Genomic DNA, 25,156 nt, shown 5'->3' with positions numbered 1-25,156 from the left:
AATGGAATGGGCTGAAAGTGAATGGATTGGGCTGAAAGTAAATGGAATGGGCTGAAAGTGAATGGATTGGGCTAAAAGGGAATGGATTGGGCTAAAAGGGAATGGATTGGGCTAAAAGTGAATGGATTGGGCTGAAAGTGAATGGAATGGGCTGAAAGTGAATGGAATGGGCTAAAAGTGAACGCGTAAGCTCGATTCGACGGGCAGAGCAGGCGCTCCTGTAGAACGAACATCCAGCCCGTGGTTAGCGCCACTTCAGCAGCGTTTTTATTTCACCGAGGTGTTGGCGTTTTAACTGAGTTTCATCACGGCAGCCTGGACATAGGGACTTCGCTCCGGTCATGGGCAAATCCTGGCCCCCCGCCCAAGCTCCCTGCATCGCCCTGTCCCCTAAACCAGCGGCGTGGGGCCACCCTCATCCCTGAGCCCCGTGTCCCGCTGCCTGGTGACTCCGATGTGGTAAATGGCGTTTCTGAAGAGGGTGCTGCTCGGCTCCAAAGGGCACTGGGGAGACTGAAGGGCCAGGGGACGTTTCTGCTGGACCAGTTTTGCCTTTCCGTGGCACAGCCTCAGGAACCGAACGTACGGCTCGTGCAGAGAGATCAGCGCAAGTTTACCGAAGCTGGAGCTTGCTTGTTCTGTTGCAGAGCACAACCCCGGTCTCTGTTACCTGCACGGAAACACTGCGCTTAAACGCCACGAGCAGCCCTCTTCCCAAACCCAACTGTCAGTGTCAGGTCCGGGAGTATCGCAGGAGGATTCTTCTACCTGCTCTCCTATCCCTCAATGGGACACTCCAAGATATTGCCATGTATTTACAGCTTTATCAGTATACACTCACATCACCTTTTAGAACAGTTTCTGCTGGCTACTTGAACATGCCAGATCTGAGCTGAAAACCATTTGCTTCTTTTGATGTATGTCTTTTTTACACATTTGTGTTCCAATATATTTAGTGTGTGTATTTATTTATCCAGTTAAACACATTTTTTTCTCTTTTTGCTGAAACAATCACAAATATTTTCTTAATATATTCTGTGCTTACAGATAGAGGTAAAGAGAAGGTGACCTTAATTTGGGGTGGTGATTTTTTTGGACGTTCTTTGCTATATAAGTTGAGAACAACCACACAGGCCGTTTTAGTTCACAAATGGCATATTCTTTAAAATTTACAGTTACCTGAAAATAGTCCTATAGCATAGCATAGTGGATAGCTTGAAGGTAAATTAGGATTCCAAAGGCTCATGGCTGGTTGGTGTGTGTTTAAGTGAAAGACAAGTTAGGAATAGGTTTATATTTATATTAGAAAAATAATAAATTGGAATGCATCAGTGAATTTAATCATATATACCAATGAGCACTTTCTTTGATCTTTTAAGATGATGCAATTTAGGTTGTTTTATTCAAGAGAACCAGAGAGATTGATGTGAGAATCAAAAATTTCATCCAAATCTTGTTTCCTAAAGAACATTCTGCAACTGAAGTAAAAGCTGTTGATTTGCATGATTTCTGAAGCAGCTTCAATTCATTTAGTTTGGTCTTCCACACCATGTTCAAAAGCATCCAATGTAATGAGAATAGTGTCTAAATTAGCAATATTGACAGGGGTCCCTACTATGTGTCAATAATACTTTTGCAACTAAAGGGCTATCTTAAATTATTTCCTTTGTATGATAAAATACTTTTGAAAAAAAGTGGTGCCAGGGAGTTCATTGCTACAAAATGTTTAAAAAGTGCCGGGCACCCCTAGGTACTGAAACTGSAGATGAGGAAACAAGGCAGAGAGACTTGCAGTGCCTCCCCCAGCAGTGTTTGGAGCAAGATTTGCTTCCGATCAGGACTTTGCCAYCGTGGATAAGTATAAGCTCCTGTTCCTATGGAAATGAGGAATGTAACCAAGTAACGGTGTGTGTGTCTAGTTCCAAGGAAGCAATGGAAACACTTCCATTGACTGCAGTGATCTCTGGCACATGTGAATGTTCCACAGTAGTTCAACAAATAACTTTTTTTTGTTACAGAAACTCTAGGGCAGGGCTAGGAAAACTTGGCAGTCCAAGCATCTGTAGAAGTCRATGAATGTGCAGCCTCCCCCCATATTAACCCCTTAGACTTTGCTTTAGTGCAGCATTAGGTGGAACTCTAGTTAGCTTCAAGAAGACTGCACGTGTGGAGGACCAGCTCAACTTGCATTCTCCTGGATAAACCTAGTTATCTTTGAGACACGTTTGCTGTCCTACTGGATCAAATAGAAAGCATAGGTTAGTTTCAGTGACAATTCCTTAAGGATCTTAACCAGAAATGCCAATAAAATGCACTTCACAAAAGCAAGTGTCTCATCATCTGACCTTCTTGTTCAATGTTTGTGGGCCTGCGTTGTGGAAAGAAGAAAGGCAGCATTTTACTCGAAGAGCTTGATTGTAAAGAAAGCGTACTAAGTGCTACTTTTTGTTCTGAACAAATCTCAAACAAATCTCAAAACTAAGCTCAAAGCTCTAGAAGGAGTCCAGGGAGTCTTGTGAACATGGAGGAGTTGTTCTTCATATGGACATACATGTGGATGTTGTGGGTTTGGAGGCTGTTGAGGCTCTGTTTTTCTTCAAAATATACTTTGCATCATTGTAACTTTCTGAGGTCTTTCTGAAGCCTTTGCCCATTGGGTGTTCTTTTTTTTTTTTTTTTTTTCCAGATTAATCTCTCTAATCTCCTAAATTCTATAGTCTTCCACTGACTTGTACAGATATAATCTGTGAACCATATTATTTATTCTTCCTTTGTGCTCTTTTGTGTGTAGAACACTTATTTATATGAGATTAAAATCTCTCTGCAACAGTTCTAGGTCTCACTGGGTGRCTCTCCCATTGGAGAGTCTTTTCTTTCTGGTAATCATTTGCATTTCAAGTTTGAAAATAACAGGAAACTTAAACTTTCCGGTAGTTTAGTATTATATATTGCCCCTTTATGTCTAGGTATTTGTATTTCAAGCAAAATTTTCCACAATCCATGGGGAAATAAACTACAATGTTTTTCTGGAAAAAAATAGGTTTTGATTTTTTAATTTTTWTTTTTTTTGCAGTAGTTGATTTCTGAGATATATTAAGAAGCAAAATAATTAATTGAGTAACTGTTGTGGTAAATTATGACTGTACCCGCTGCTAATCACATAATTTTGTAGTTTACCATTTGAGTGCCACTGTGCAGGTGTGTGTCATATAACTAATTCAGCCAATATGCTATACCAGAATACTATTTTTTTTTTCTTTAACGTCAGTCTTGATGTCAGTCCAACACCAAGAACTTCTCTTAACAGTACTATTATTTGCTTTGATTCAGATTTCAGACAACTGGCCAGGATATAGTCTGGATTTGTTCACTTACCCTCAGCACTACTATGGAGATCTGGAATATGTCCTCATTCCTCATGGCATTATTGTTGACAGGTATGTGTGCCTTCAGTGTTACCAATACGTTGGTCAGAATTATGGTTTGGGGTGTTTTTTTTTTTTTTTTTTTTTTTTTTTTTGGTAGAGTTTGTCATAAAAAAAAGTGTGTATAAAATATATTATAAAAATATTATTCTGTATTTAATTGTCAAAGTCAAAAATGCTTGAAGTTCAGGAGGTGCTCTGGACAGCTAATGCGAATGGAGTCTCAGAGGAAAAGACCATTGTCATGCGGTGAAATTGGCACTGGAGTGTACATGTACCAAAAGGCACATCTGAAATTGGTGGGACAAATACAAAGTTTTCTATTCTTAATATCCGWGTTGCTCATCTGCATCCAAACTAGCTTTATAAGTAAATATAAGTAAGCTTATGTTTACTTTTAACATAAAAATGAGAAAAACTGCATTTGATTATGTACAACTTTGGCAACTCCCTAATACAAATCATGAATATGGGATAACCTGATGGTTACATACTGCACCCCTGACTTCTGTTTTTTAAACTGATGAGCACAAGAGAGAAGTGTGGAATGGACGGTCTGGATCCCAAAGCGAGGCCTGGAAGGTGGTTGTGGGAAAGCTCCTTTTCCACCTTGTAGGGTTCCTGTTTGTTCTCAGTGTGCATCTGATGCTCCTTTGATATTCAGGGTAGTCCAGCTCAGTGTTTATGCCCAGTTTTTATTTTGACATGCTGCTAAATATCTTTTGAAAAGGTTACAAAACGGAAGTGGTATTTTTTAACAGCGTATTTATTGCAAACATCTGAATTTCATGAGACACTTTCAGCCTGCGGTTTTCTACCTACCACATTTGAGCAGCCGGTTGCAAGTATTGAAATTGTTGGAACTCCTTGAAAGAAGATCGTAAACATCCGTCATAAGGAAGAGCAGTGATTCCTCTATTTGTTTGGAAACATAAGCTTTCTTTTATTGCCTTTTCAGCTAACATTATCTTGAATTTTTCATCTCTTCTAGTTAGGGTCAACTGACTCAATTCTTTTTAAATAAATATGTTACAACTTCATTTCTCGTAGGATTCAGTAAATAATTTTTGAAGTGAGCAATTAATACCAATGTCTTCTCCTGTCCCAGCAGAAAAGACTGCTTCAGTTCTGATTAAAAAGGAAACAGTTGAATAGACTGTGATTATGAAAAAAAAAAAAAATGTAAGAAGAAGGCTCAACAATTGAAAATTCTCTTGTCAATAGGAGTTAAATATAAATATAAATTAAATATAGGCCAAAAACAATTTTTTTTTTTTTTTAGAAATTGACACTAGTAAATTTTTATCTACTCTGGAGTTTACTTTCTTAAAATAAGGAAGTGGTCTGTGGAATTCTTTGAAATTTTAGCTCCTAAAATAATCTGAGAGAAGATATAAATAGATGAAAATTGCCAGAAGAATATTTCCTTGTTTCTTAAAAAGGATAGATTTTTTCCTATCATTCTGAAACTTGAGATGATAAAAGATTAGTTTACTAATCTTCATCCTTACAACAGTAAAAGGATTTATATGTTTGAGGTCAAACAAGATGCTCTAGTTATGCTGTTTTTCAAATCTGAAAAATATCAATGCTTTTGATCCAATAATTGTTCTATAAAATTTACTTGAGTATTACAGGACTGTAAAAGTTGAAGTTAAAAGAGGGGCAGCTTTTGCTCATAACTTGTGCATTATTTTTCCATGAGAGTATATTCTTCTCTGATGCATTTAGGCCAGGCACATTTCCTTGAAGTTCTACATACAAATTTAGAGGCAAATGGATTCCTTTATTAGAATAGAAAGGAAAAAAGGAATGGAATGATGTCTCATTCAAGGAGACATCAAAGAACATTCCAGAAAGAGTGTTCACCAAAAGTTGTCACCTAAGCTGTTTTTCCCCAAAACATCAGATGACGTTTTTCAGTTTCCCATCAAAACTGAAGGGAATATTGACACACACACCCACAAAAAACAAAACTAGTGACTGGAGAATGTTTAAGAATGTGGTATTTTGAAAGTTCATTTTTCTATAAATGCCATCTCCTTTGCGTGGGAAATGGGTGAATCTTTCGGTTTCATTCATCACATTCTTCTTGCAATGTACGACTGTCAGAGACGGATACAGGAACTCTCCATTGAGAGACAGATACAGGAACCTTACATTCCAGATTAATCTGAGCATAACCTTGAGGACTGCCATGTGTATTACCTTGAGCAAGTCACTTAAGCTCATTGCACTGTTTTTCTCTGGTGTGAAATAGTGATAAAGTTAATTCTCCAAAAAATGTTGATTGATGCTCTATTTCTTTTTAGTATTTGTTTATACTTTTATCAAAATTGTAGAGGTGCCGTTTTCCAAAGCCAGTCACTATGAAATATTTTTAATGTGACTCTTTTTTCACTTAATTTTTTGTTTTGAAAAGTAGCTAACAGCAAACTGTGATTGTGCAGAAATATTTTGTACTCATGTCTCCTGCAAGGTGAAGTGCAGGACTCAATTTCTTTCAACACCTCCAACATCTGCGACATGCTTATGAATACTATGTATGGTGAGAAGTGTTACTCCCTTTTCTGTAACTGGGAATTAATGCTTTTAAGGTTAATCAGTTTGATTCATATGCCTTGCATCTTGCACCCTGCATTCCTTGTCACCCTACGTTGTGTACTTGATCCAAAATACATTCAAAGCAAATCAAAAAGCTTGAGTAGATTATAAGTCAAGCTAGCTAATACTAATACAAGCTAAATACACTTTCTAATGTTTCTTGGTAACTGAAGGGGAAGCATCTTATCGACTTGGACAATCAGCATCTAATGTTATTTTATCCTTAATTTCTACTTCAGGACAGAGCGATTGGCCAAAGATATTRTGCAGGACATTGGAGACAACGATATTGTGGTTCTCTGTGTACTCAAAGGTGGCTACAAGTTCTGTGCTGACCTTGTGGAGCACATTAAAAACCTGAGCAGAAATTCAGAAAGGTTCATCTCCATGAAAGTCGATTTTGTGAGACTGAAAAGTTACCACGTAAGTCAACAATTTATTTACGTAGATTCTGGTTGTGTTTTCATAATAGTAGACTTCTAGTGGGGAAAAAAAAAATCTTTTATAAGAAATTCAATGTGAAATTAAAAAAAAGAAGTGAGGTTTTTTTTCAAAATATTTATGTCCCTTTATGCTTTATGAATAATATGAATAATGATATGAGGCATCCTCTCTCAAGCTGTATTTTTCGTTTAATATCTTCACTTTTGGACAGAAAATTAGTCAAATTCCCATCATGTAAAATGTAGGCATGTTGGTTGTTCTCAAAATCCTCAATAGTCCTGTTAAGTTTATTTCACGTTACTTCCTTTGCCTCTCCTCATAGTTACATTTAGCATGCAAGATGATAAATCTGTGTCTTATTGTGAATATTTAATGCTARTTATATTAAATGTTTCACTCTTTATAAGATGCAGTTTACATAGTAGCAGAATATACCACTAGATGATGATAGTGCTTTATAGTTAAAGGAAATAAGACATTCACTGAACCAAATCCAGTGCTGAGGTAAAAGTCCAGACTTTTTGTTATCTTCAGAGGAAAATATGCAATAATGATTAATTTGGAGACAATGATAGTGAGAAGAATCACCCCTTTTGGGGGGTTTAACTGGTTACAGGTTTTGTTTGCACAAGCTATTTCTCTTCTGGCATTTCTCTCTTGAGAACTGCTCTGGTCTGTGAAGGACTTGTGCAGTAAAATGATCACCCAGTTTCTAGCTATTCTGCAGTATTACAAAAGGACTAATTAATAAAGTAAAATACACATTTGTCTCACACAGATGTGTGGATATTGTACTTTTTTTTTTCTTTTATTTTTTGCTGTGGTATTTGCCTTTCTATTTTGTGAAAATGCTTTGCTTATGGTAGAATTATTTGCAGTGTTTTTACTTTGCACTTGATATTCTAGGTAATGTTCATGCTTTTCCTATTGGGTTATCTTTTATCCATTGTGACGATATCATAACCAATGAGTGACAGATAATATGTACTGAAACAGTGTGGCAATCTCCCCRTTGTTTTGTAGGAAATGAAGTAGAATTGTACTACATGAACCTGAAACAGCAGTGAAAACTTTGTTATGCTGGAGTAATTACTAAATCCTGGCCTATTTAATGGCTGTGGATATTCTCTYTTTTTTTTTTTTTCTCAGAATTATGGGGTTAAAGAACTAGCTGAATTTACTTGCAGCTGTTTTTTAATTCAGAAATCCTGAGGTTTTCTTTGATTGTTTTATGTTTTTTGGTAAGTGCTTCCAAAGGGGTTGCRTGTATTTAGAGACTAGAGCTGTGCTTGAGTTAGTGCTGAATGTGGAACCTTGAACAGTCTTTGATTTCTGCCAGGCCTTGATAAGCTGGGTGACTTGTCAGTATGAATTTAAAATAACATTAATATTGGATTCATTCATTGAATGAGAGGTAAAAATAGTGCTAAATAAACATGACTACCTGGCATCCTTTGGGTTTTGAGTTATCATTTTGTTGATTCCTGTGCAATTGGAGGCAAAATGGTTATCTAAAATTTGAAATMATAGTCCGGTGCAGCATAGCTGTGAGCAGAACATTTAAGGAGTAGAAAGTTTTTATTTGTTTATGTGACCCTGTATCCCAGCCAATATGAGACTCCCGAATCACCTATGTGAATTTATTCTGTAATAGGGTTCCTCTCACCGTATTTTTAAGGTTTAATCACAGGCAAATATTTACATTCTGAGAGGTAAGGCTCTATCTGAAGTCTTGAGGCACTCCCCTCTCTACATTTCTCGTTGACTTTGCTTTTCCTGCTCCACTTTCTATTAAGAACTTACTGTTATTTTCTACCCATATTTCTCTCTTTTTACCCTTTCTCATTTTACAGACAGTTTTTCTCATGTAATTTTTCCTATCCTTTTACTAACTGTTCTCTGTTTCTCTCCTAAAGGGAGTCCTGCTGCTCTCCGTTTATTTCCTTCAGATTATTTCTTCCTTCCCCCTCTCCCTTGGCTGTCTAAATCCAACAACTAACTGCAGCTCAGACTGGTGGGATTTTTGAATTGGCTCATTCCAACTTCGGTACCGAAAGGTTAGTCATTTTTTTGGAGGTTGTAACTGAAAGTGGGATTTCTTGCTTTAATTGTGTTGCAAAAATCACTTCTAATTAAGATCTAAATTCTGATCTTGGCATCARTGTAAGTACATATTAACTATGATGTTTTAGCAAAAAATGTCATACTTGGGTATCCGTCGTGCTTTTCAAGTAAAAGGAAAATGCAAATTAGTCCAGCTTTACAGGGCTTTTTGTTTTTTCAAGTCTGTCATATTCCAGAATTTAGACATTTGTTAAAATAAAATCTTAAAATCTGTTTTCATATTAAGTAGTTTAAAATTAGGCATATAGATTCATTTTTATTTAGACTGTAGACTCTTGACATCGAACTATCTTTTCCATTTATTTAAGTGGTTTTTTTTTTTTTTTTTTCCCCCAGAGTGATATATGGTACAGAACAGAAAGACTTAAGAAATGTAAACATGTAGGTAGAAACTTACAGGCTCCAGTTTAGTTCAATAAATAAAAGAAACAGATGTGTCTAGTTATAAGGAAAGTTTATACCTGGATCTACAAATTGAGAAATATACTATTTACAAAGGGACRCTTGGTTACGTTTCGAAGTTATGTTTTGAAAACTGCTTACTGAGTAAGAATGATATTTAAAAAATATGAAATGTAAAGAAATCATTGTTGGAAAATATGTGGAGTGGTATCCTCCATAGAAACATGGCAAGCTCTTTGACGAATACACTTTCTTCTAGACCTACAGGCTGCGTGGCATACTTTCTCTCAAGTTAATTTTATATATTTGAATGACTATTAGAAAATGAAAACAAGGAGATTAATTAAGTGGGGATTCCATTAGACACTGTATGGTGACTTTTCAAGCTTCTACCACAACAGGCACATTAGAAGAAAGATGCAAGGGGACAATTAGAAAAGGTGACTTTTAAGAAATAAACAGATATTAAAGTAGCATTAAGACTTAAGGGCAAAGCTCATGAAGTAGATGAAGAAGAAAACAATATCCAGAGATTTGATTTGAATGAGGAGCAGCTTAGTTTAAGAGGCAGAAAGGAGACAAGGTTCTGTTTTGAATGGACTGGTGAGCAGCAAGGCAGCAAGTTCTGTGAATAGATGAGGAAGCCCCACAGTAGTCCCTAGGTGAAGTACAGTGAGGGTGTCCATAAGCTACGTCCAAGATTTAGGGGAAAAAGTGCATATTCTGGAAACACTAATGGAAGAGGTGATAGGATTTGGCAGCATCTTATATAGTAAGTTATAGGAATTTGGGTTTGAATATAGCACAGATCAGGAACAGTGGAATTACTTTAAGAGATTTTTTTCATTTTAAACTGGGAGAATAAAATTGAATATATTGATTTTTGACCATAATAATTTTTTTCCTGAGTGGTAGCTCATCCACAATGAATCAGAGCTCTGAAGCTGAATAGAAGGTGACAGCTCAAAAAGTTCACAGAAGACTTTGAAAATGAAAATGAATGTTTGAAGATGAGGGAAATGAGGAGTGAACAAAAGAATAAAAGAATAAAAGAAGACAGTATGCAGATAGAGAAGAGCTGAAGGAAATCTCTTTTATTAAAAGACCATAGTATGAGATCACCCAAATCTTAGACTTTTTGTAAGCTGATAGAGCATGAAGCGGAGGCGAATGTGGTTGTATCAGTTTCCACTGTAAAGTATATTCTTGTTTTCATGCAGAGGAATAGAGTGTTGTTGAACTCTATGTTGTATGTTGTTAAACTCTATAAGAGCTTCTCTTTATTAAATGAGAAAGAGATYGTTTAAGACAAACTAATAAAGACAAAACTTGAGTTAGACCTAGAAATAGGAGAGGACATTCAGCCTCATCAAGTCTAATCCCCTTCTAAAAACTGCAGCAGCATTACTTGGTCCTTTTCCAAGGCAACTGTGCTCTTTAAACCAAAGGTCAGTTTTTAAAATGGAATTGGAAAAAAATCAGTAGAGAATTATACAGAATGTGTAGATTTATACAAAGTGTGTAGACTTTCTTAGGAGTTCTCAACAACCCATCAGTAGAAGAGATTTTGTGTGCAGTTCTGGGCTCCCCAGTATAAGAGGGATGTGGAGCTTCTAGAGAGGGCCCAGCGTAGAGCGACAAAGATGATTAAGGGACTGGAGCATCTATTGTATTGTATATTGAGGAGAGACTGAGTGAGTTGGGCCTGGTTAGCTTGGAGAAGAGAATGTTGAGAGAGGACCTGATCAACATGTACAAATACCTGAGGGGAGGGTGTAGGGAGGAAGGGACCAAGTTCTTCTCAGTGGTGGCCAGTGACAGGACAGGGGCAATGGGTACCAGTTGAAACACAGGAAGCTCCGTCTCCATGTGAGAAAGAACTTCTTTCCTGTGGGGGTGACAGAGCCCTGGCACAGGCTGCCCAGGGAGGCTGTGGAGTCTCCTGCTCTGGAGGTCTTCCAAACCCGCCTGGATGTCGCCCTGTGCCCCGTGCTCTGGGTGTGCCTGCTGGAGCAGCATGATCTGGACTGGATGATCTCTAGAGGTCCCTTCCAACCTTGAATGTTCTGTGATTCTGTGGGAAAGTAGATGGGTGAGAATTAACATTCATTAGTGGACTTTGATGGAAGCTACATGTTGAGTTATGCAAAGAGTTGTGATTGAAACTGGAGGTTGATAAGATAGAGAGACAGAAAAGAAAATTGTTTTTTTATTAGGCAGACCAGTATGCTTTCAACGTGCCTAGTTACTTCTCCTTGATATGAGTATTCCCATAACATTATCCATAGCTATCTGCTGCTTGTAATTCATACAAAATTAGCAAAACAATACCCTTGAATTTGGGGGAAGATCAAGTGAYCTCAGCAGCACATTTCTGCAGTGAAGATCATGGCGAGTTAATCTAGCAGCGAGATTGAGAGAGTTTTGCTTTTTCTTAAGTTTTTTTCTCTTAAGAAGTTTTGCTTTATTCTTAAGACTTCTATATTTTCTTTGCTTATTCTTGTATGCACTAAAATGCCAGAAAACAATTAGTATCTGTGTTACCTGTAACTGTACACATCTGAAAAGAGGGTAGCAGGTGAACTGTGATATTCAGATTGTGTCTCTTCTGTTCATTATTCGAATAGAATGGTAAATTCTGATTTGAATGCAGCTTATTACAAGATATTGATGTATTTTCAGTCTAGTATCTTGTCCTGCGGATTCTAGAAGCACATTTTCCATTTTCTGATGCCAAGAATATGTTGTTGCAAATTATCCTGAAAAAAAATATTAATAAACTTCAAAGGAATGTTGCTTGCTAATCACATAGAATRAATTTGTAAGGGATTGCATATTGAGCCAAATTACTTAATCCTTTAAAATGAATACATTATTTATGGTTTTCAGAACGTAAGTAATTTAAAAAATGTGACCTCTGAATTGTAGTCCATGCACAATGGTTACATTGATGCCTATTCACAAACAAATACATTGACATGATCTGTTTCCTCTTCAGCCTCCAGTTGTTTGAAATATATTTACAACTGTTGATTATTAATCTTGGCATAAACAGGACTGTTAGGGCTGCAAATCTCTGAAAACAAGCAACAAAACAAGCATTGTGCAGTAGAAATCTGAGTGTTTTTGTCTATTTGAGGCCATTTCAGTAAATAGTTTTGCTAAATCTCTCTGCTGTAGGAGTAAGGAAACAGAGATTTTATAATGAATAAGTTGTAAGCCATTTGGTAAATGTAGTGAAAATTACATATTTTTTTCTGCCTTGTAGCTTTACTTGTAGAATGCCATTACTTATACCTTGAAAAACACCACAGCGTGAAGTACCAGACTAGAATCACAGTGGAACAGAGTATAAAATACACATCTAATAGCGTGTTTCTATTCAGTATAGTTTTACTGTATGAAACTTTTTTTTTAAGAGCAGTATGAACTTTGCATCTAAAAACAGTATTTTGTAGTCTGGAGCTGAGAAAAGGAAGGAATTTATCATGCTTTCATTCACTGAAGAAACACCTACGTGGACTGCTTGGGTTTAACTATACATATCTGCAGCCCAGCTCAGCACCGGTGCTACAGCTGCTTGTGCCAGTGCCTGTGTGCCATGAAAACAGAGGTCCTGGTCGGAGCTCCTGCTGTTACAGGCTTTCTCTTGAGCAGGGGGTTGATTTTTTTTTTTTATTATTTTGTTAATGAGCAGCCATGTTCCTTGGCAGTGAGCAGCCAAGAATGAACTAGAAATTGTAGCYTGCTTGGTAGAATGAATCCCTATGAATTTTAAGGCCAAATTTTATAATAATGAGCTTCTAATCAGCTACAGTTTGCAAATAAATAGCTTTGATGTAGAAAATAAATATATATATTTATTCAATTAATTTGGACAGGAGTTGTTGCGTGTACTAGATACTCAAAATCTAAAATACAATCTTAATCTTTTTTCAGCTGTTCAGCTTGCAGTCAGTGCTGTGGATAGTCAACACCTAATACAGAGATGAGAATTTGGCAGCATTATATACTGCATAGCCAATGGACACCAAAGATTGACAGTACTTGAGTCTACRGGGGCTGCCAGTGTCAGGGCTATGGACCATAAATTCGTTGCTGCTCTGAGAAATGCTGCAATGACTGTAGACGCTGCAGTTAAAATCTGTCTGTATTACAAGCAAGCTAAATGTGGAGACAGCAGAGGGAACGGGGAGTATTTCAGCCCTACTCATTTTTAGGGACCTGGCTGCTTTTCATAATATTCTAAGTCAATCTGGAGAAGGCCACAGCCTGCTCCTTGTAATAAAATGTCACCTAGMGGCTCAGTATCTCAAAACCTTCGAGGTTTGGAAGCAGATGCTGTCTTTCCTATGGGTCTAAAGCTTCTGCTTGGCTTGGTTGCGGTTTCATAGGAGCTTAAATCCATCATCTGCTCAAGGCTGTCTTGAGCCTTGAAGAAAGTGTCTCTGATTTGAGTTCATTTGATTAAAGCATGTAGTATTTTCCTGTTGGACACTGCTTCAAGGCCTGAAGTGTTACTGATAATRTAAGTAGGCGTTAATTTGTGGGCATAGTTCAAGAAAGGTTCGTAGCAAGCCTATCGTGCCAGCACTTTATCAAGTTTATCTGTAATGTAAAACTCACTCATGGAGAGGTGTTCTCTGTGTCTGTGTGCATCAGATAACACACCTACACACCGCTTAAATATGTTAACACCATCTGAATTCTGAGGGATTTTTTTTTAAAGTATGAGTAAGTGTTTTAGTGACTCACAGCAAAGATTTGGGAGGACCAAGCGGAGCAGCCGGGGGAGAGCTGAGTAGGAAGCCGTCTCATTGCCATGGGGATGGAACGGGAGCAGCCGTGGCCACGGAGGCAGAGCCGGAGCCGCACGGAAGCTCCCCGGCATCGGCCAAATACTGTGCTGGGGTATTTATGGGGCACAAAGCAAGCAGCTACTTGCCTCATCGAGATATTTTCCATTTTTATCTATTCTTCTCTAGCTAAGTATTGCCTTCCTTGCCTCCCTTCATACTTCTTCATTTTTTTTTTTTTTTTACTTAAAAAAAATATATATAGTTTTAACTTAATTTAACTTGATTTTCTTGTAATATGGGTTCATACTCTTCTGGACTTYGGATCTAACGTCATGTCCATGAGAAGTTTCCTCTATTCCTTCTGCTGAAATTTCTCTCCCTCTGGGTCACATTTTTCTAACTAGCTGTAATGTTTTCACTTGAAAAATGTTTTCAAGAGTGAAATAAATGTTTTAGATTACAGTATTTTACAGAAGACACAGCTTCTATTTSTAAATAGACTTTTAGATCTGACATTCTTTCTTTCTTAAGCTGGTTTTGGTGTGTTTTCTCCACTGCTTATTTTCAAACAATCCTGACTTCTGGAACATCTTGACATTTGAGACTGTAGGTTTTCCTAAATTTGCTCAGTTTTACAGCAGATCCAAAGCATCAAGGGATTTCATTAAAAGCATCCAAGAGGCCATCTATTGCAGGAGTGAGATTCTGAAGTTCCCCTGGATACAGTATTTGTTGTAAAACAGCRGTTTGCTACAAAGCCTAAAAAACTGTATTTCAGTCTTAGCAAAATATTTTATTTTGTATTCTGCCAAAAAATGCAGCAAAGTACCACTAACCTATGACATTTGCAGCAATGCTACATGTCACTGTTAGTCTCTCCCATTTTCAGCCAGCTTCACAGATTTTTACAGCAATACAGGCCCTTCCCCATAAGAAATGCCCAGAAATGGGATGGCTSCTAATCCTGCTGCACGGATAAGATCTGGAAAGTTTGGAAGTACTGAGATGTGTTTATGCATTGGCAAAATATCACCTTGATTGCTTATTTGGATACTAATAATACCATTTAGTGTGGGGATTTTCTTTCTTTTTTTTCTTTAATTGAGATCTGGAATGGGGCAAAATTAATTAAAAGAAGCCTGAGGGTTCCAATTTTCCCGAGGAATTCCGTGGCTGTGTTCTCCTGGCATCCCTTAAATGCTGCTGCTTCAAACAGATCACAGCACGTGTGATGTGCGGGCTCTGCCGCACCCCGGGGATGCTCTGAGGCAGGAAGCAAAGATGACACCTCACAGGCCTGTGACGATGACAAGATGTACTGAGTTACTGCATTCCTTACCTGTGTGGCAAGGATGAAATTCTTTTTAATTTACATTTAATAAATGGAAGCTGCAGTATTTTGTTAGAGAAAAAATATTGTAAAATAACCTTGCAAGAAAATTCACCAAGGATATGTTTTTGTCAAAATTTCCCAAGTAATCACTAGCTACAGGATCGAGTGTTACRGTGATATGAAGGGAGTGCCCCTGAGTCAGTGATGCACTAGGCTCCAGATTGCTGGAAGGGATTAAGAGTTTGAGGTTTTTATCAACCACATTCTATCTGTTGTCTCAGCCTGTGGCTATTTGACAAATTTGAAGGTTCTTCTCCAACTTTCCTTTTATCACCAAATCCTAGAAATTGCTCATTGCCAGGGTCAGGGGGATAGCACTTCGTGCTTAACAAAATGTAGAGATTTGTGCTTAATGCAGAGAAAGCTGTTTTCTGTTGGTCTTTCAGAAACCCCTAGGGGACAGGGCTTGGGTACAGGGCTGCTAATTCACTGTAAGGATTCTCACAGCATTCATTTACTTCTGGGCATTCCTCAACACCACGATCAAGGTGGGTAACGGGCGGGGAACCCAGTAGCGCCCCAGCTGGCACCCCAGGAGCTTCCGCAGTGCTGGGAAACGCTGCTGCTCCCTCTGCTGCTCCAAGGGATAACGGGATAAACGACCCAGGAGACACGGGCCTGAATCAGAGTGGGCTTTTCCCAGATGAGTCCAGCCGGCCGTAACTTGCTGGTATCCTCCATGGCCATAGTCACAGGAGGAGATTTCTCCCAAACTTTTAGCTTGTGACAGTCCCTCAAGAGCTGAGTAAGAGAGGAAGCCCCAGGCTCCTATTCCATGAGCATGTGCTTTTATTAATCCGTTTACTATCATAAAAGATGGAGCCCCCACTAATGCCACCCATGCTCAAACGGAGGGCATGAGGAGGATGCAGGCAGCTCTGCAGAGTGCACTTCCTAAATTGTTCTCTTGTCCATAACTTCTCTCTTCCAGAGATGGAGTCTGCCTCTAGGCTCTGGAGACAAGTGTCCATGTGTCCTGAATTTCGCTTGGAGTGAACAGCCCTATTCAATCGTTAGCACCTTTTCTCATCCTAGAAAATACTCATTTTTGCTACAAGATGACAGGGCCAGATCATGTACATGTTTGTTTAAATGTTTCTTTATTTGAATATATTAATAGAATGTATTAATACGTGCAAATATAGGGTTGACCATATGCCTCCAGCAAAATAAAACAATGTGAACAGCTTTTTAGCCATAAATATTTGGCCTAACAAGTATGTTCTTAGTTATAGATATTCTACATGATTCTATTTTATCAAGAAGAAAACTAAAAAATCAGTCAGTTTCTTTTTAGATGTGATAGGTTATGTAACCACATAAAGCTATTTGATCCTATCTCTGGGGGGAAAAAAAGCTTCCACATATGGCAGGTATTTTGGTGTGTCACTGTTGTATTAGCGTGTAAATTTTCAGTGAGAACTGATAAGAATGCAACACTACAGAGCATCTTCCAATGGTAAAGTGGAGCTTGAGCTTTAAGGACATGCAGAATATTCAAATTGAAGAAATTAGCCTGGTAGAGCTGATTTTATGAAGGTTAGCGTGCATCTGGATTTTCTTTTGGATGCTACTGCTTTATCTGCCCAAAGCCTGTGGTTTTCCCAGCTGCTCCTGCTGGGCATGTGCAGGGAACATCATTGCACACACAGCAGCTGGAGCAAGATGCCCCCCTGGCTTTGGAGCCACCCAAAAGATGCCCTTTTGGAGCCTCTCTAAGCCCAGGCAGCCTGTGCATGTGCAGCACAAGCCCCAGCTCTTCACCAAGTGCTTTTAGTTGTGATACTGGTGAGGAGTTAACACCGAGAGCTGTTAACTAGCACRTTTCAGCCCCTTTATCCAGGTGCAGGATGATGTGAAAAATACCCAGATCTTTGAAGTAACCAAAAGGATTTCCGTTGTGTGGCTGGTGAAYTTCACTATTTGCACTGTGTGAGCTCAGCTTTGTTAGCTGTCAGGAATACTTGAGAGTTAGGAGTGCCTTAACTGGGAAGGGAAAAGCTTTCATACGGATAGGTTCCTAACATTTCATTTCAGTGTGGATTTTCCAGTTTGTAAKGATGCCTGAGCTTATACTTACTTCTTCCCTCCATGGGAGGAGGTACCTGTTTCTCCTCATACCTATTTTYGTAAAAGTGATAAGAACTTAATATGTTTGAGCCCAGGAAGCTCTGTCAGCCTTTTGAGTGCCCAAGGAAGGGAAGGACTGGCTGACAGACAGATTTTATTAGGAAACAGCTGTAAGGTCAAACAGATGAATGTATGGCACAAGCAAAGAAGAAAGAATATTGAAATAAATGACATGCTAGAGCAAAGAAATGTCAAAGCTTTTGTCAAAGTTTGAAGACTTGGATTTCTATGTTTTATTTATAGCACAGAACTCCCTGGCTCTTAAAGTTATTGTGATAATATATACTTTTTATAGTGATAATATATACTTTTTTTTCCCCCTGTATATTCCAGTAAAAAGGGAATATTCACATAGAAGTCTTTTTTTTTTTCCTCCAGTAGAGACAATCATCTGAGTCGGCAAAGACCAGGGTACCTGCAGCTCCCATTTGRGGCTGTGCACTGCAAATACCAGACCGTGGGGCTCCAAATTCACTGTCCCTTTCCTTTGCTCATTCATTCACCAGCAAAACCATCAGAATGTTCCATTTTGTGTTATTCTTACTGCTATCGCAAAATACAAATGTGTAACTGAAATCTAAATACACAATGCAGCTTAATATTGCCAGTTGATGAAATATCTGCAGAATAAGCAAAAGAAATTCAGTCTGGCACATTGCTAATTAAGATAATAATGCTGTAAATCTTATCTTCGGTGTTTATGGCACTTAGGGCTGTACTTTTTCAGTTTTCAGATAAGGCACTCAAACAGGCTGCATGTTTAAAGAAATTGCACTTCTTGTAGCTAGTTCCATGAGTATTTTAAGTAGAAATTCAGAATAAATAGTTGTTCCTGGTTTCACCTTATTTGTGGTGAGAAAAGTTAACTGTACTTATACGAAGTGATTCTTTACAGTTAGAGTTGGGTTTCTTCTCAGGTATTTTTGTGTCCTGCAAGATGCCTTACCTTCTGTGGATGAAATGAGGAGACAGCAAGCAGTTCTAGTATCCAATAAATTACTGAATGTGTGAACAAATCTAATTTACCAAGTTTAATAACTGACTTTTGCYCTGAGAGTTGTCTAAGTTCAGGGATCTACTTGCCTCTTATAGTGTGGAAGAAACATGTACATGTGTTACCACTTGACAGCTAATGAGGAGAGCCCTGCTGAGTTACAGGGAGTGAATTGCTGTGCTGTGCTGTGCTGTGCAATGCCACCTCTTGCTTCCAGAACTCCGGCCCTCCCAGGAGCTGGATAAGCTCTCCTGGATATGAAGCACTTCCAAACCTCTGTTTGCTAAGAGATAACTACGTGGAGGAAAAAGCATAGAAAATAAATGAGAACTTCCAATTTGTTATGTTGTAGGTCCGTAGATACCTAGAGGTATAAAGGTACAATGTGTACCATAGCGACTGGAGCTCCTATAGATCTGTACCCACCAGTCTCACCTCGGCTGTCTCGGGTTATGCTCTCCATGGCAGTGACACGGGTAGCCAGTGATACCATTATCAGGACACTCAGGATGTTGTAGCCTCAACTTTAAAGCTAATATGGATRTATCAAATGGTCAATATTTTGGTGCAAAGGTACCTTTAGCATTGAGTGGCAGGCGGTGCTGGGTGTCCCTGCGGGATAGGCGCCGTTCCGACGGTGAGCATACGCCGGAGTGTTTTCCCACCGTACGTGTTTTCCAGTTGCTTCAGAGTTGTTGACTTGTTTGCAGGTTATTCAAAGCACCTCCTGCAGACATAGCAGTGACTTCAGCCTTAATCATTCTGGATGTGGGTGGGCCTTGGGGGTTGCATCCTGCACCTCCAAATGCATTTGATGTGAAGAAGGGAAGGCTTTCCAGGCTTTCCCAGTGAGGGATTCACGTCTTTCGCCAGTTTAACAATACTAGTTGCCCTGTTAAAGCTGCTAGAAACTACTAGTCCTTGTAGCTTCTTGCCCTGGGGATTGTGATAGTCCACGTTTCACCTGCGCTCTCRAGGTCTTTTGTTTGCGGCTGTCATTCTTATAGAAGAAACTCAAAATACTATCAGCTCAGGTGCATGTTGCTGCTAAGTACAATGTAGTACTGCTCTGGTGATGTTCTTGCTGCTATATTGAGAGTAATTTCACAGCCTATATTTTTATGTCAGTACTAAAATTGATTTGTAAAAATGTACATTTCCTCCTGGCATTTCTCAGATCATCATATTCATATATTCAAATGCTTTTGAGGAGGCAGACTGCAAAGCATGTAAGTACCATAGAGTAGGGTGTCTACATCCAAACTAGAATATCAAAATTTTCATTTTAATTATTATGTTCTTGACAGAGATGATAGAGCACAGTTATGAAGCAAAAGATATTATAATTGAAGAGTATATAATATCAAAGCAGAAAGTTTTAAGATTGTAGATATAATCTAAACTCAGCAAACACCTACAATTATTTTTTACAATGCTATTTTTTAAATGCAGAAAGCTCAGTCTCACAGTGAATAAGTTTGATGTAGCTAAGTCACAGAAGTAGTAATTTTCTATTTAAAAGTTGCATAAGAAGCATTGCTTTGTGGTTTCATGCTTGAAGGATATTAACTAAAAATAATTTCTTGTCATTTCTGTTTCTTTTTTTCATCTGAGAACCATCTCTTTTTCTTAACTGAAAAAGGTAGCTATAATATATGTTAATTTGTGTGCTGGCATATACAGCTCTGCTTGGGTTTTCTGTCATTTAAAATTTCAGTTCTAACAGTTTTAACATTTAACATTGCCTTTGGCACAGCTATGTCTGTGAAATCATACACCTATTTCATGCCTCAATTTTGTCGATGTAATAGTTCAAAGTCTCAGTTTTTCCTTATTGTATGAACTGCCAAGAATTTTGTTCAAATCCTCCTCATTTATTACCTTGGCTAATGTCGTCTTCTCTTTGGCATTAATGCCATCCACTTTGTTGCCTCAAAATGCAGCTGTTTGGATCACCTTCAGAGGCACTTTTTTTTTTTTAACCCATTGCTATCCAATGTCAAACTCAATTTCTTATTTTAATGAGGGTCATTAAGGCTCCATTCTTGATGCTCATAAACTCCCACCACATATAAAAATCTAAGTGTTTTAATTATTCATCCTATAGGTAATTTTACTTTTCTGTATCTAAAAGTTTAGGYTGCAAATGCTGTTAATCTTCCAGTGTGATCATATGTACAACTAAGGTACCTAACTGCAAAACTGGTGTGTGCTGTAAAACTGCTACTGAATCTGCAAAGACTGGTTGCAAATATTTGTTTTTGACATAAGCAGGAGGAAGTATTAGATTGATTGTATGCTTTGAATCTCCTCAGATATCTTTCAAGTAGTTTAAAATTAAACCTTTGRGTGAATATAGGAGCAAAATATCCTGTGGTGGATTTTAGAGGAATTAGGTGAAGAGTTTGTGTGAGACAGAATCTAACTGGATAGTTCAGGATGTCACTAATGGAAAATAGTCAAGCTATTTGCTGTAGATTTTCTGTATAGTAAAATACATGATTTACCTGTCGTAGAAACCCATCTCTGGTTAAATAAATCACCTTTTGCGAGTGTGTGCAAGGCAGGGCACACAGGCCTGCGGACCGGCACCTGCTCTCAGCAATCTTCCCCATCAACTTGGGGAGTAAAAAGGTAACCCTGTTKGTTTGCAAGAGATTTCCTATGGAACTGTGCAGACCACATTAAATAGAAGTGTGATAATGTCATGGTGTCTGTATTTTATAACTTAGTTGTGCATTTAAACTGTTTTTTTTTTATAACTGCTTTTTTCCCTGCTATTATTAACAAGTCTTTGTTTCTCTGAGCCCAATATTAATGTGCTCCAGGCTCTATTCCTTTAGAAAAGTAACAGATGTTCACAGTTTGGTGCAATTTTCAGATGAGCAATGCTGTTTATAATAAATTTTCCTAAGACCACCCAACTCATTTCACTTGTTACTTGAACTACGTCCAAGTGTTGATCTCAGGAGATGTGAAAGAGTTGTAATATTTCTGTGCTCCACCCAGTTCAAAAGACATGACTTAGTAGAGATGGAATTTAAATATCTATAGTTCCAATCCACATAGAAAGTCAAACAGAGCATTATCACACGTGCTGAGAAGTGAAGGTGACTTCCATTCATTTACATCTCCTTGCATTTCAGGATGCATATTGACAAGGTCTGCACAAAATAAGATTATAAGATAATGRTGAATAAGTGAAAAAGGGAAGCACGTGTTACAGGAGCAAAAATAAAAGAAACTTATCCTCGCAAAACACAAATTTATTAAGTTGAGAAAAAAATAGAAATGCAAATATTTAATACAGTTTAGGATGAGGAGAAGGGATGGTGAGAGAGGTGTCATGATTCTTTAGAAACAGCTACAATATATTTTGTGATGCATAAATCAAAAAAAAATGTACTTCTGATGTGTCTATCTGGGGCATTACATTTTGTCTTAAGCACTTACCTGCAAAAATAATGTTGATRAAGTATAGGGATGTTAAAGAGTATTGAGGAGCCTTAAGAGAGTGAAAGGAAGCCTCTAATTCATGTCTTTGTAACTAGGATAAATCCCAGGGACTCAGTCATGTGGGTTTTGTGCTGTCAATCTGTGGAGCATCTCCCAGAGAAAGAAAGAAACCCGAGTGACTGAGACTGTGAAAATTAAGCAAACGCTTCTGAATCGGCACTAAAAAGTTCTGAATGAATTTTTTTTTTTCAATTATTTTTTTCTTTCTGACATCTATGGCACTTCGTGCTTAACTAAATTAGTGCAATGTTATTTTGGGCCTATAAACTGAGGAATGGGGGAAGAAAYGCACAGGGAGGTTGCTATGGCAACGGTGGCATGCGACGTCGCTGGCTCTGTGGGAATGCAAGGATTGCTGTAGTGTCACCCCTGGCTCTATGGGAACACGGTTGCTGTAGTGTCACCCCCGGCTCTACGGGACCACAGCGATTGCTGTAGTGTCACCCTGTGCTCCTGTGAGCCAGTTCCCGAATGTGGAGACACTTCTAGCAACGCCATCAAAACCCATGGTCCCATTTTTGCCATGGGCCGCGGTAGCTCTGCGGCGCGGCGCGAGTCATTTCTCCTCAGTTCCTCCCTGCACGCAGCGTGGCCGGGGGCCTGGACTCGCATTAYCGTCAACGTGGATGGGTTTTAAGCACAGCGGAGGCTCGGCCTGGTCCRAGAGCGGCGGGATTTACGTACTGGTGTGTGGTGGTGGCAGGCCCAGTGTGTGAACGCGCAGCCTCCTGGGCTGCCCTAATCCCCCGCTCTCCAAGGCCTTTGTGTGGGCTCAGCCGCGCGCCCGCCAGCCGCGAAGGTGCCGCGTGAGCGTCTCCCTTTCAGCTGCGGCCAGAAGCACCGAGCGCGAAGGAAACGGGGCTGCTGCAAGTCTCTGAAAGAGAGGGCTTTAATTAAAAATAAAAAAAAAACCCTCATTCATTAATCCCTGCACCACACTGCTGTCTTTTCTTCCCCTCTTTTTCAGCTAGCAGCCAAGGGCAAACTGCTCTTTCAGTAATAATTCCTGCATGCTGTGTTTTCTTTTTTTTTTTTCCCTTAGTTATTGAAATTCCATCTTATTTGGAAAAGGAAGAACCTTTTGTCACCACCTTGGTTACACACGTCCTGATAGACACGGCAAACAATCTTGCCGCTTTCTACAGGCTCATGCTAGTGCTGACCTGAATATGTCCCTGTCTTTTGAAGAGTGACCTGCCTTACTCTGCAACAAAAGCCTTATGCTTTTAAATCTAATCTTAAAATATTCTCTATCTCCACTTTTTGTTTAGTTCTAAAACAATCTTGAGGAATGAGTGGCTTGCTTTTCTTTTTTCCTATTCTTCTCCCATTGTTCTTTACACAAATGAAATAAATGCCGAAATTCCCATTAGAAAGCACACCGGATGCAGCCTCCGTTCCAGCGGCAGCCCCGTTTCCCAGGAAACCACTCGGAGCAGCCTGAAGAAGATCTAAAGCGCCTAGATCCAGTGCGGAAATGTGCAGGCAGCTCTGAAATGGTCTTTTAAGGCAACAACTGCCAAAGGCCTTTTCCAAAGGCCTTTTCCAAAACCAGGGTGCGAGAGCTTCCTGGGAGGGGAACCTTTGGACGGGTGTGCAGCACATTTCCAGCTGGGTAACACTSCGCACAACCTGCAGTCCTTTTCCCTGGGGAGCGTGAATGATTCCCAGGGCTGCCACGCTGTTTTCATGGAGTGGCTGCCAAGTCCCTGGTAGCCGGCGTGAGCCTGAGCGAAGGTGTCATGGCGAAGGGCAGCGCGGCCGCGGCCTGCACCGTGTCGGGGGCTGCCGCCGCCGCCGCTGAGGGCGAAGGAGAACCCCCCTAGTCTGCCCGTAAATCCTCCCCTACCCTGTGAGCTCTGCTGCCCTGTTACTTCACAGAATCACACAATGGTTAAGGCTGGAAGGGACCTCTAGAGATCATTTATTGGTGGAAAAGTGTTTCACCCCCAGAACTGGATTTATTGATAAAATAAAAGTATTCAGAAGTGGCATGTTTGGTGGGTTTCAATCAAGCTYAAGCTCTCTCATGTTATTATTAAACTACAGTGTCACATTAAGGTACTGCAGCTCTTTTTAAAATTGGATTAACCCAGTCACCCCGTGGGCAGGGAGATTGGATTTGCCCATGCACCGATTTTGCAAAAACTCCATTAGCTTTATTATTAGGATTTATTAATTTTGCGCCTGCTTTTTCTGGAGTATTCACACTTCCTGGCCATGACTTTCTTTTTCTTTTTCTTTTTTTTTTATTTTGTGACCTTTCTTCAAACCTCTCTGTCTTCTGCTCACAGTAGGGTTTCCATATGTCTCCTTTATGTCATCTTATCTTTACTGCTGCTAATGAGTTTGAACTGGACCCAGTAGAGAATTTTTCATCAGAATGACTTTATACTAGAAGTTTCTGTAAAACAAATTTATTAAATTAAAAAAATCATTTCTATCAGAAAAAGGAAAATGTATTAAGTTGCTAAGATCAGTTTGGCCTAACTAACTGTGCGAGGTTTTATTGAATTGACTTTAAGAATTTCATCTTTGAGTTAGCTGAAGAAACAAAAGCCAAAGCCCTTGAAACTGTATGCCCATAGATGTGCACACTGTATCTTTTGTTATTAACAACTGATATTTTTGCAAAACTAATTTCCAGAAAAAAAATAATTAGTGAATTTCTTCTAAAATAACTGCTGGTCCTTACAATAAGTGGCACAGGTAGGCACAATTTAGCTGTGTTTATAACGACTGTTCCAAAAAAAAGAACATGCCTGCTCCTGTTTTTCCACTGTGAAGGGGACAAATATGTTGCTCAACACTTGTTCTATTAAGAAATAACAAGGAACATAATTTATATATATAATATGACAATTTATATATATGAATAAAGATATGACTTTGTTTCTGACATACTCTGGTACTGAAAATCATTCTGATTTATTGGTAACTGAGACTGTTAAAGATCAAAGAAATGTCAATGTGTTTATACTTCTATTTTATTCAATTCAAAATTTTGTCTTTCCTTTTTTTCAGAATGATCAGTCTATGCAAGATATGCAGATGATAGGAGGAGATGATCTTTCGAAGCTGACTGGAAAGGTTTGTTAATTTTAAATTTAAGAAAGACAATACACCCACTAAAAAGAGCTGAGAAAAGCTGTCATTTTGCACGTTAGCTGTCATTTTCAAAGTCAGGTACTAATACTTCCATRGATGGATTATCTATTGGGCTGTATATTTTTATTAATTTTTGGAATCAGGGATAAATTCATCTCAATTCAATTGCTGTAATGCCATTGCTTTCACATTGCAGATGCCTAAAAAGGTCTGATGT

At 38.8% G+C, this 25,156-nt stretch overlaps 1 protein-coding gene across 1 annotated transcript in view; it reads left to right on the top strand.

The window, feature by feature from the left end:
* PRTFDC1 (phosphoribosyl transferase domain containing 1) overlaps positions 1 to 25,156 on the top strand; it is a 44,884-nt gene that overhangs the window by 3,849 nt on the left and 15,879 nt on the right. Inside the window, exons 3-5 of the mRNA XM_026039389.1 lie at positions 3,331 to 3,437; positions 6,269 to 6,452; positions 24,856 to 24,921. Of these exons, the coding sequence (XP_025895174.1) occupies positions 3,331 to 3,437; positions 6,269 to 6,452; positions 24,856 to 24,921 (357 nt within the window). The remainder of the gene's footprint in view (positions 1 to 3,330; positions 3,438 to 6,268; positions 6,453 to 24,855; positions 24,922 to 25,156) is intronic.

The sequence above is a fragment of the Nothoprocta perdicaria genome, unplaced genomic scaffold (assembly GCF_003342845.1).
Source record: "Nothoprocta perdicaria isolate Ctin4 unplaced genomic scaffold, notPer1 scaffold_23, whole genome shotgun sequence".
In the NCBI taxonomy this organism is placed as follows: Eukaryota; Metazoa; Chordata; class Aves; order Tinamiformes; family Tinamidae; genus Nothoprocta; species Nothoprocta perdicaria.
This window is presented reverse-complemented; position numbering and strand designations above follow the sequence as displayed.